The following is an 11,238-nucleotide window of genomic DNA, read 5'->3' as shown; positions in this document are numbered from 1 at the left end:
TGTTTGGTCTTTGCCTTTTGGTGAGATTTTTCTAGCATCTCAGAAAAAAGCATCAAATTTTAAACCAATCAGTTGATTATAATCATTATACGTGGACTGCTGTAAAAAAGGTTCATCAAGTGCTACTAGCAGATTAACTCCTCTTTAAACAGAAGATAACATACACGAGTCAAGTAATCATGGTATTTATTGGATGATATTGATTGCACAAGACAAATGAACAAGCCACTTTCATGGGAGTTCCCAACATGGCCTACCAAAACATTATCTTTTTAAAATGCTATTATAACTTTACCTTTAGCTAAGCTCAGCATGAACATTATTGCATTTAACTAAACTTATAATATTTCTAATATATAAGTATGTGCACTTTCATAATTATATTGCATTATTGGCCTAGGGAGCCGGCGTATAGCTTCCAGGTCATGGGGCCAGCATGACTAAGCCGCTTCTGGCAAACCAGAGCAGCACATGGAAACGCCGTTTACCTTCCCGCTGTAGCGGTTCCTATTTATCTACTTGCATTTTGAGGTGCTTTCGAACTGCTAGGTTGGCAGGAGCTGGGACCAAGCAACGGGAGCTCACCCCGTCACAGGGATTCGAACCGCCAACCTTCTGATCAGCAAGCCCTAGGCTCAGTGGTTTAACCACAGGGCCACCTGGGTCCCTCTAGCAGCCCATACGTATACAGTAATGAAATGTCAGGGAAAATTAAATTTGCAGTTAAATTATTGAGCTTACAATAATATGCCCACTTACCTGGGCGTAAGCCCCATTGAACTCACTGATACTTACTTCTGAATAAACATGCCTAGAATTGCATTGCAAAAGAATTTTGCCTGGAATGAGATTATTTTTTGATCCATAGGCTCAGCACTTTAACCTTTGAACCTTTTATTGTGACGCTCACAGAGCCTTCTGTTCTCGCGAGAGTCTTGAGGCAGACGGTGTTCCTGAATGAGGCTACACAAACAACACGTTACTCTCGCGAGTTACTAGGCGCGTTTATGCGAGACGTCTTTCCTCGCGAGATGTGCTTGGCGGGCACCCGCCATTTGCACAGCATCCAGCCCGCTTGTGCCGAGATCTCGCGAGAGCCCGTGCGGAGAGCTCTGGGTGTCCCCATATCTCCAGCACGGACCCTCCTCCAAGCAGCAGGACGCGGCGGGCGCCATTTCAGGGAGCAGTCGTTTCTGCTAAAGCCGAGTCCGAATCTCCTCGTTGTGGAACTTCCTCGGCTTTGGACTTATCCGTAAAATATCTGTTGAGGCCCAGATTTTCCCCATCTCTCTTTCCCGTCGTTGACGGAATAATTTTGCCGTTGGGGGGCCTACTTCCCCCCCGCCCGAAACATCCGAAGCCTGAGCAAGTAAACAGCGGTAGTTGCAGCAGCCGCCCTCCTCACAGACACCTGAGCTAGAAGCGGGACCCCCAGCAGCGCAGGTAACTGCCTCCGTCTCTTTGAGGGGCGACTCGAGGGGCCGCGCACGTTTCGTAAGGAGGCCCGGGTTTTGCGTTGGGCCTTCTAGGTGGCGGACCAGTCTCGTTCCCCTTCCCCCTGGAAGCGTGCGAGCTTGGCCCGACAGACTCGGTGTTCAACCGCTTGGTTTTTCGAGGCACGGTATTCGCCTGTTTCGCAACGCGTTGCCAGTGGCTGCGGGGTGGGGGGAGGGTAGGAAGGGGAAGTCGACAAGGACTTGGTTATAGGGAATTGGCTTGTACAGTAGTCTTAACACGTCAGTTTTCATGGACCCGATCGACTTTCCTCAGCTTCACGGTGATCGGACCACTTTCCACCACAAGATTTCTAGCCACTTTTAAGTTAATATGTTTTCGTGCCAAGCGCCATTAAACTTGGTATTGTGTGTTTACGAAACGTTGATGACGTGAGCTTATAAGGGCAGTTAATAAAAAAGCCGAGGTAATACATGCTGGAAGGAGAGTAGGAAGACTTGTTTTCTTTGTGTTCCCCCCTCCCCAAGCATATTGGGAGGAGGAATGAACCCCCCATTTCTGCAGAGTTTGTAGTTTGTTTAATTACAAAAGCATGAAAAGCGTGTAAGTTTTTACCTCAAGAATTAGAATCCTATCAGGATAAATGGATTCATTTTAAGTTTTCAATTTTATCCTTCTTAAATTATTAAACCATCAGGTGGCAAATCAATGAGACATTTAAAGAACCTTTATATTGCATATGATCATAATCCAAAATTTTTATGTAGTTTAGGCCCCCCTCAAACCACACCTGAAATTTCATGTGCCATCACTTTCTCAACATTGGTGTACTCAAAAGTAGACCCACTGAAACAATGAGACTTATTTGAGAATGAGTAACATATATTCTCCATAGACATGCCCCTGGACTGGTACAAGCCCATGCATTGGGCTTTAGCAGTTCTTTGGATTCTGGTCTGAAAGTCCACACTTCACACAAGCGAGGGATGAAGCAGATTGTTTCTCATGTTCAGTGAAAAGTAAATAGCTATGCTGTTATTAGGATAACCACATAGTGTATACTCATAACTTTACATAAGCATGTAAAGTCATTATCTATTGTGACACATTTATAATGCTTGACATCAGACATCATCGTTCACCTTTCTACTCAGAAAACAGACATTTGACTGGTTTTTTGATAGGGTCTTCAGTTTTAAGGGACTGAAACGGTTGACTTTAACAAGCTTATGTTTCCATTTTCAATAGGATTATTTGCTTTTAAAAAGTTATGCTTAATGTAGCAAATTTTAGACAAAGTCAAAATGTGTCTCAATAAAAATTTGAAATGCTAGAAAATTACAGCGTTCTTTAAAATTTGAATATCTTGAATTACTTGTGTAATCAGCTTCTTAACCCATAATTATACAACTATTTTGGCATACCTGCCCTAAGTTAATGTGGATACTTGTATGTCCAACTCGGACAGTAATATTCTGCATCTTGTGGCTATCCAAAATCTCTTTAGCAAATTTGAATTATTTTATATCATATTTCAGTCCTCCAAAAGGGCCCCCAAGAACAGCTATGTTTGAACAGTGAGCTATACTCACTAGCAATCATTAACTTGGCCTAACCTTTGGGCAGTATTATTCCTGTATTGGTGTTAATGTAATGGGAGGCAGAGAGAGAATGTAAGTTCTTGGCTTAATTAAGATTTCACCAGGTATTTTCAGCTCCTGTTCTTAGTTACCTGCCTCCACTATTTTCAGATTTGTCTAATAATTTAATTTGTGGTTTGGCTTTCTTAAATTATAGTAAAAGATAGGTCAGAGTTAGGTCTTTGAGTTTTGTGCATTTTTCAAATTTAAACTGGAATAGAATAAATTTTGGGCAAACCTGTTTTTTGCTTACAAATAATTTCCCTTATTCCTTGATCCTGCAAGACAGCAGATGTGCCAGCATGTTTTTTGCTTCTGGGGATTTTCTCATGTTTGTGAGTTTGCTTTACAGAGAAGAAATTGGTGTACAGTACTGTATCTTAAAATTTATGTTATTTGTTTTAAGTTAGGTATTTCTGGCATGACATTACCATTTTACTTACTGGCACATCATCTTTAATAAATGCAAACTTGAAAGACACTTTTCCCAAATGCATCAACTCCACACATGCTAAGCAAAATACATACCTGTTGGAAATCAAAAGTAATGCAAAGCAGATAAGCTTGCACTAACATTACTGTGCACACATTAGTTAGTACTCTCCATTATCTTTAACATCACTAGTTATCAACACAGTTTTGTATTCACTGAACTCTCACACTTAGGCAGTGGAACTTCCTCTGCCTTTCTTTCTCACATGCCCTTCAGATTTGCTCTGAGGGCTCCCCAACAGTGTTTGAAATACCCCAGACACGTTTTGCGACTGGCGTGGGTCCAATTGTGACCATATGGAGATCTCTGGATGCCAGGGTGGCGACTGACATCTCCATCTGGGTGTCCCCTCCAGCTTTCTTAAGTAGGTATGCAGAAGAGCTCATTTGTTGAATTTATATCTCACCCTTTTCTCCAAGGAGTACATGGTTCACCCCCTCTTCAGTTAATCCTTACAACAACCCTATAAGGTAGGTTAAGAGGCTGTGATTTGCCCAAAGTCACCCAGTGAGCTTCATGACGAGTGAGATTTGAACCCTCATTTCCTGGGTTCTAGTCCAACACTAACAAGTAAACGACACTGGCTTCCTAGTGTGCTTCTGCTTTGGGGTAGCTATATAAATTAAGTAGGTAAAGAAATATGGGGAAAGCAAAATATCCCTTAGGGAAGCATCTGAAATACTTTCCTTTGAAGCTTCAGTTGTTTTATTCTGGATTATTTTATTTGATGTTTTAATGTGCTGTAAACTACTTTGAGATTTTTTTTCTTTAAAATATAAAGCAGTATAGAAGTGAAGTGAATAAAAAGTATCAAAAATAATAAAATTCACTGCAGGAAAAAAGGTACCTAGACATTCCTATGTGGCGACCATAACCTAGGTTTAAGGTGGCATTTGGTGATTAATTAACATTTCTGAGTTTCTAACGCTGCCCCCCAGCCTTCTGAAGGGGTCTGCATGTGTGAATAGGAGCAGGAGCAGTTTTGTTGCACAAGGGAGTAATTACGTGAGTTTAATTATTATGTTGCTTTCAACACTCTTTGAAACCCCTAAAACAAAATTACTGTGCTATATAATGACAGTTATAAAAAAGTTTAGTGTTAGAAATTGAGATAAGAAAGCTAGGAGCTAAATGCCATGTTATACCTAGGTTATGGGCGCAACAACAAAATGTTGAGGCACACTTTTTTAAATAACAATAATACAAAGCTGAAAATGAATGAACTGCAGCTAAAATATTATGTTCCGGCCCATGGATCTGGCCCACAGAGGCTGTTTATCTGGCCCGCTCGGCACACTGCGCTAAACCAGCGCTGCACGGGGACTCACTGAGCGGCGCCGGAAATGGTGCCTGTGCAGATGCCGGAAATCATGTCTGCGCAGGCGCTATTTCCAACGTCTGCACAGCCGCAGAAGCAATTTCCGGCGCTGCAGACATGTACAGGTGCCATTTCCAGTGTCACGCTGCGCCCGTGCGGACCACGGACAATGTTTGTGGGAACCATCCGGCCCATGGCCGGATAACCTTGCCAACACCTGCTTAAGAGAGTAGCTGAGAGTAGTGTACCCATAATCTTTATTATGACAACCTCAGGATTGTTGATATCTTGCAGTTGGGGAATCTGTAACAGCTAATTGCACACAAAAGATTTTCTGGGATAGTTTAACTTACTGTTTCGAATTTTTGACCCAAGGAGTCAATGATTCATGGTAGATTTCAGGTGATGGGAAATCATCAGATTCATGAGGTACTTCTAATCTGAAGCTCTATTGAGCTTTTTTTCACCACAGGGATGTTTCTCCCACACCCTGGAGGTAAGGCAACAACACAAAACGGATTCCTTTTTATAATTCTGCATAGCTGTATTCACTGTCGAATTTAGGGAAATGTCAATCAACTTTAAACTTGAACAAACAGCATTTACAGTAACAAAATGCTCAACTAAAATGTTAGAGCATTCCAGGGACAGTTTTATGGGAGGGTATATGCATACTGTATATGCATTTCCAAGAGTTCATTTTTCAAAATGTGCTTAAACAATTGGGATTTCTTGATTATTGTTATTTGTTACATTGAATTGACAATTGAATTGGTTCCAAAAGCTTGATATTAGTGCATATCTGGTTTAACAAGAGTATGTTGAAATGCTCTTGTTTGTTTTGCTTTCAGCCGTTGCTTGGGGCCTGCAGCATCTGTGTTCCTTGCCCATTGACAAAGTCTGGGCTCTCCATGATACAGAGAAATTGAGAGAGAGAAACTGTAACCTGAGCTGAATATCACATTTATTTTAAGAAATCTTTACCTCTGTTAGTCAGAAAGCCAACAGGATTATAATAGTTTTTTGTCTTTGAAAGTCAAATGACTTGGTGAGGGGTTTTCAGCAAATTATTCTCTTAATTACACAGGTATTACTGGAGTTCTCCTAAAACCTATTATGTTCATTTGGAGAAGGGATATTTTAGTATGTTTCATTAGCAAATAGGTTTCTGTTTATGTATGTTGGGTAGGTATTTACAAAAGTAATTTACAAACATGGGAACGGGGTTTACCTTTTTCTCTGGATAATAGGAAAACCGTAGTTTTGTGTTTGGCTGAATGTGTTACATGCTTCCAAAGACAGTGACTTTTTGCAGGCATAATGCTGAACCCATGCTTTAGTGTTACAGGATTAAGCCTAGCCTCTCTTTGAGCTCACACACTTCCCTCTCCTCTAGCATAGCTACACCTAGGAGATTATAAATTATCACTTGGAATTTTAGCTGAACTACAGTTTAGCATGTTTGAACCCTAAGCTCTGGTAAATCTTATCTATAGTTAATGAAAGCAAGCCTGCTATGGTATGAGGTTGGCTTGTTTCCATTAGCCGTAGTTAAAAATAATCACACTTGCTCCAGAGTTTGGTAACACAAAAGCTGCTGTTAATAAAAAACGGATATGAACACTTGTGGCCACTGGTACCTTTCATTTGCACTAGAGGAAGATGAAAGGGTGTAAAAAGTAGGGAGAAGCTTGGTTCATTCACTTTAACAGTGTTATGTTAAAACTGGCCTAGAGTTTCAATAATGTTAAGAATATAAAACTATGAGTCATTTGGAAGTGTGGACTGATGCAACATTTGTCACCATCACAATCTTCAAGCTCTTAATTTTTGAACCAGTCTGGATTAGTACATGCTTGACTAAAGGAACTTTTCCCTCTCTCTAGGTGTCGTGAAAAATGGCTGATGATATTGATATTGAAGCAATGCTTGAAGCTCCTTATAAGAAGGTGAGAAAATATGCTAATAAGGGCTTTATCACTATTCATTTAGCATTATTCATGAAACTACTGCTGAACTGTAAACTAACATCCCCGGAGCCCTCGTGATTTATCTTATTGGACGTGCGTTACGTGTATCTTACGAGTAACTATATGCTGTTAATGTAATTATATTGTGCAGTAGTTTCACTTCAGCGTGATGAATAAATGCCCATCTATCTCTCTTTGTAGACTTGCCTAACGATATCTCACCTCTACTCCCATGAATTCACCTTTGATTCCAGTGTGAACTGTCAATCATAAGGTAGTAATTGAGTGACGTATCGCTGTACCGTGGTCCCCCTAGGTAAAAACAAACAAAAAACAAACAAACGGAAAACACTCCTAAAAACTACCAGCTCAATTTTGGATTAGCAACAAGGTGAATGCAGTGGTTTGGTCAAATAGCAGGGTTCCAAGAATAATCTCTTCCCCAAGTTCATGGCAAGCAAATACTTAGACTGCTTAATGGAAGAAGAGTGACCTCTTTTCTTAAAAAAAATGATAGACGGGTGACTAATCTTTAACAGGACAGGAGGCAATTAACTGTTGTGCGAAAGACCTTTCCAAAAATTCTTGGATCCCTGAGTAGTTCACATTTTAGTAATAATAAAACAAAATATTGTTGCAGTCTACCGTTCGTTGTGAAAGAGTACTCTTCTATTTATTTAATTTAGCAACTTTGATATAATATTTTTACAGTTATGAATATTTAATACCTAGCTTCTAGATCTAAACAGGCAGCAAGTGTATTTAGTTTTTCACTGGATATTGGTGAAACTATTAAATTATGCATGCAGTAGCACTGGCTTCACAAATCTATAAATACAAAAAATTAAGTAATGTAGCAGTTGAACTCATGGTGTAACTGGTGTGATAACTACAATAAACATAACAGCAACTATTAGTTCATTTTGGAGTATGTTTAGTGCAGCTATGCGGTATGAGTTTTGAACAAGTGTTTGTAACCTTTTAAATTTTCATGTTTAGTTTTATGTAATATTTATTAGCAATGTAATATTTTGAAACAAATCATAATTTGTAATGTTAAGAATCTTGTGTGCTAGTTTAACATGGATATTTTCCATGTAAACAGGTATGGAAATAGGGAATATTTAGGCTGGACTGGTTGGATTATTGATGACTGACTTGGGAGTCGACGTTACTAAAGCAGTGTGAATCCCTGTTTGCTTCAGGGCGAGATGTGTGACAGAGGTGGCATCAAGCTCTTACAGTCCCAACCCTCCAACGAAAATGGGCGAAGATCTCAGGACTGGCATCGGTCACAGGAAATCGATAGTGGCTGGCTGCTAGCATGGCCACTTGGGGCTTAGGCAGAGATATAGCCTTGGTACTGGTCAAAGGGATTATAGTACATGAAAATGTTTTAAACATGAAATTTCTTTTTACATTTTATTTATTTAACCACTTGAGTGCTGAAAACCTCAGGACAACTTTAAAGTCACGTAAGGAAGTTTGTACGATTTAAATATATTTTTAAATAGTAATTCTTGTATTTGTAATTGTATGACTTAACTATAAGCAACAAAGTGGTTAAACAAGTCTACATTAACTAGTAGCACTCCATATTAAATGTAAAATAATTTTAGTATTAAAATTTTTGTTTTGTATTTTCTTATCCCTATTCCCATTACCCTTTTGACCACTTGAAATGTTTCCACTTCGTCCTCACGATGTTCTTCTATCAACCCTGCTTAGGATGAGAACAAATTGAGCAGTGCCAATGGCCATGAAGAACGCAGCAAGAAGTAAGTATCCATTGGTATTACTGAATTTGTCATTATGCCTAGGAAACATTCTTTGGCAGCCAGGCCCTCTTCTCTCAGTAATATTAGTGTTCTTCAGTTTTTAAGCAAACAGAATATTTTACTCCCAACATAAACTTTTGAAAGAGACAAATGGAATCCTTGTTCAATTCCAAAAATTTCCACCGGGTCATCTTTCAAAAGAAATTAAATACAGCTAAATATATAGTCTATGACAGATATATAATTTTAGATTTCTGTAGCAGTTTACCTAACTTTTTTTTAAAAAAAGTTAAAAGGTACCTTAAAAGACTGATGGCATAATATGTCTGCTCAGAAGTAAGTTCCATTGCGTTCATTGGTGCTTATTTCCAGATAAGTGGACATAGGATTTTTGTAGCCCAAGTGAATCTGGTATGAACTTTTATAGGTAATCTCCAAATGGAATAAACTTTTGACTGTGGAATCTTGGGTCACAAGAACTTGTGTTGTTGAAGCACCTTGGAACTACTTTAGGCTAGCATACCTATCTTTCTGGAATGTTGAGAAGAATGTGTGGGTTGGTTTAAGGTGACTCTTAAGCTAATTCTATAAGGTTGGAGTCACCACTGAACAGTCTTTGCCTTGAGTTCCAGCCAATCTTGCCTCGTAGTGGCAGGACAAAAGAACAGTGTTTGGCAGTATCTTGATAAACTATTTGGGAACACAGTGAGAGTTGCTGTTTTCCATTAGTTTTTTTCTTCTAGAAAATGGAAGCAAAATATTTTAATATAACAGTGAGGGCTAATGAAACAGAACTGGATTAGTTCTAAAAACTAAATGAAATAGTTTTCCAGTGAGATGATCTGCTTCTTTTAAATAAAAGGGAATCTTGGGGTCAACTTGCATATCCTTTCTTTAAATTTCTTTAAATAACACTGACTAAACATTTACTTAAACTTACTGCTGAGAGACAAGTTGAGAGAGCACAAGAGACAGAACTTAGCTCTTTAAAAGAATAATATGTTTCTTCCCAGAGCTATCCCATCAGAAAACCGCTACTGGAAAAGTACAGTCTACTCTTGCCTTCTGAGAGCACGTCTTTGCCACCTGTGCAGAATGTGGCCCTTCTTGTGGAAATGAGAGGAGTAAACTACTGTTTAAAAATGTGCACAATATAGAAATAAGACTCATTTGCCTAAATTACACTTGCGGAGTATCTGAGGTAGATTGCCTTGTTCATGTAAAGACAGCTTGTATTGGGAAGGTAGATAACTCCTTTCTTTTTGGAGTATTTGATAGTGGAAATAACTGGAAACTTCTAATTTCCTTTCCCTCATGGTTTTACTTTTATAAAGTGGAACACACTACATAGAAGAAGAAGTCATGCTGTATTCTCTCTTATCCAAATGTAATGGTGTTAGAAGGAAACTAGCTTCTCTACCAGCCTTGTTGGCCATTTTATTCAGTGGATGGTGTCCAGTGATGACTATCAGCTGCTGAAAGGTTATTTTTAATTATTTCTGCTCCCCCAACCTTCTGGAGCAGGGGGAATGGGAGATTAATAAAACTCTCTCCCTTCCATTGTCAGATTCCCTTTTGTCTGCTGACAGTCTCCACTGGATACTACCCAAAATGAAAATCTAAATACCCTGAATAATACTATTGCAGGCTCCCTGACATGCTTTTATTAGAGAAAAAACCCTGAGTTTGTTTATATTTTAAGACTGCAAGCCACAATAATAGGTTGACAGTGTTGTATGAAAAGTTAATAATGTCACAGGTCAGTGGGATAAGAAAGGATGTACTCTCAAAAAGAGTGGTTTTTTAAAAAACAGTAAGTTATTTCCCAAAACCTTTTTTAATTCCTTTGTAGTAGTTTACTTGAGGAAATATGCATTTATATTTCATTAAAGCCTTTTGGACCCTTTGCTGTACTAAATTAACTGCAAGGCAGCCTGAAACCCATGGTCTTACAACCACAGCAGGCAACAAAGAACTGGCTGGACAGTCTCCTTTTAAAAAAATGCTATCTTGGTGGGAAGATGTTAACTTAGCTTTTTGTTGCTTGTCCTAGGTGTTGAGGAAAGTTCTGCCGTCTCCCGTCACCCTCAAGAATTTACAAGAGACTTTGTTCTGTCAGCCATTGGGTGAACAGGGAAACAGTGCTGAACGTTTTTGTTTTTTTAATGTAGTTTTATGTAGCCTCTGATCTCATGGGCTAAATATGGGATGGGGAACCTGTGGCCCTTCAGATGTTGCTGGACTACACCTTCCATCCCTGACAATAGGCTATGCCAAGAGGGTAAGAGGTTCCCCATCCCTGCGCTAAAATTTTATGGACATGGACAATTTCATGCAGGTTTTTTCCTGTCTGGGTTCATTAAAAGGTGTAGACTTCATACCCTGTTGGTTTGTTCAGGGCTTTAAAATCCTGACCTTTTGCTTAATTCATAGCTTTAAAAGGCCCAAAATGATGGGAAATGATCTACAATATAACAAAATGATTAGTGAAAGCATTATGCAAAAAAAAGTTTATTTACATTAATGTAAGAGAACTTCTAAGCAGCTTACAAAAATATAACATACAACATTAAAACCCTCTATT

At 39.1% G+C, this 11,238-nt stretch overlaps 1 protein-coding gene across 28 annotated transcripts in view; it reads left to right on the top strand.

Moving 5' to 3' along the window:
* Positions 1 to 1,156: 1,156 nt before the first annotated feature.
* RBM39 (RNA binding motif protein 39) overlaps positions 1,157 to 11,238 on the top strand; it is a 32,466-nt gene continuing 22,384 nt past the window's right edge. For 5 of the 28 annotated variants that reach the window (XM_035121955.3, XM_088673447.1, XM_088673449.1 and 2 more), the window contains exons 1-3: positions 1,157 to 1,443; positions 6,793 to 6,855; positions 8,605 to 8,654. In XM_035121955.3, the coding sequence (XP_034977846.3) occupies positions 6,805 to 6,855; positions 8,605 to 8,654 (101 nt within the window). In that variant the 5' untranslated portion in view covers positions 1,157 to 1,443; positions 6,793 to 6,804. Of the gene's footprint in view, positions 1,444 to 6,792; positions 6,856 to 7,077; positions 8,237 to 8,559; positions 8,655 to 9,667; positions 10,936 to 11,238 lie in introns of those variants that run through there. The other 23 variants (XM_088673441.1, XM_088673452.1, XM_088673444.1 and 20 more) reach the window with 14 other exon arrangements.

This window comes from Zootoca vivipara, chromosome 7, assembly GCF_965207765.1.
Source record: "Zootoca vivipara chromosome 7, rZooViv2.hap1.1, whole genome shotgun sequence".
In the NCBI taxonomy this organism is placed as follows: Eukaryota; Metazoa; Chordata; class Lepidosauria; order Squamata; family Lacertidae; genus Zootoca; species Zootoca vivipara.
This window is presented reverse-complemented; position numbering and strand designations above follow the sequence as displayed.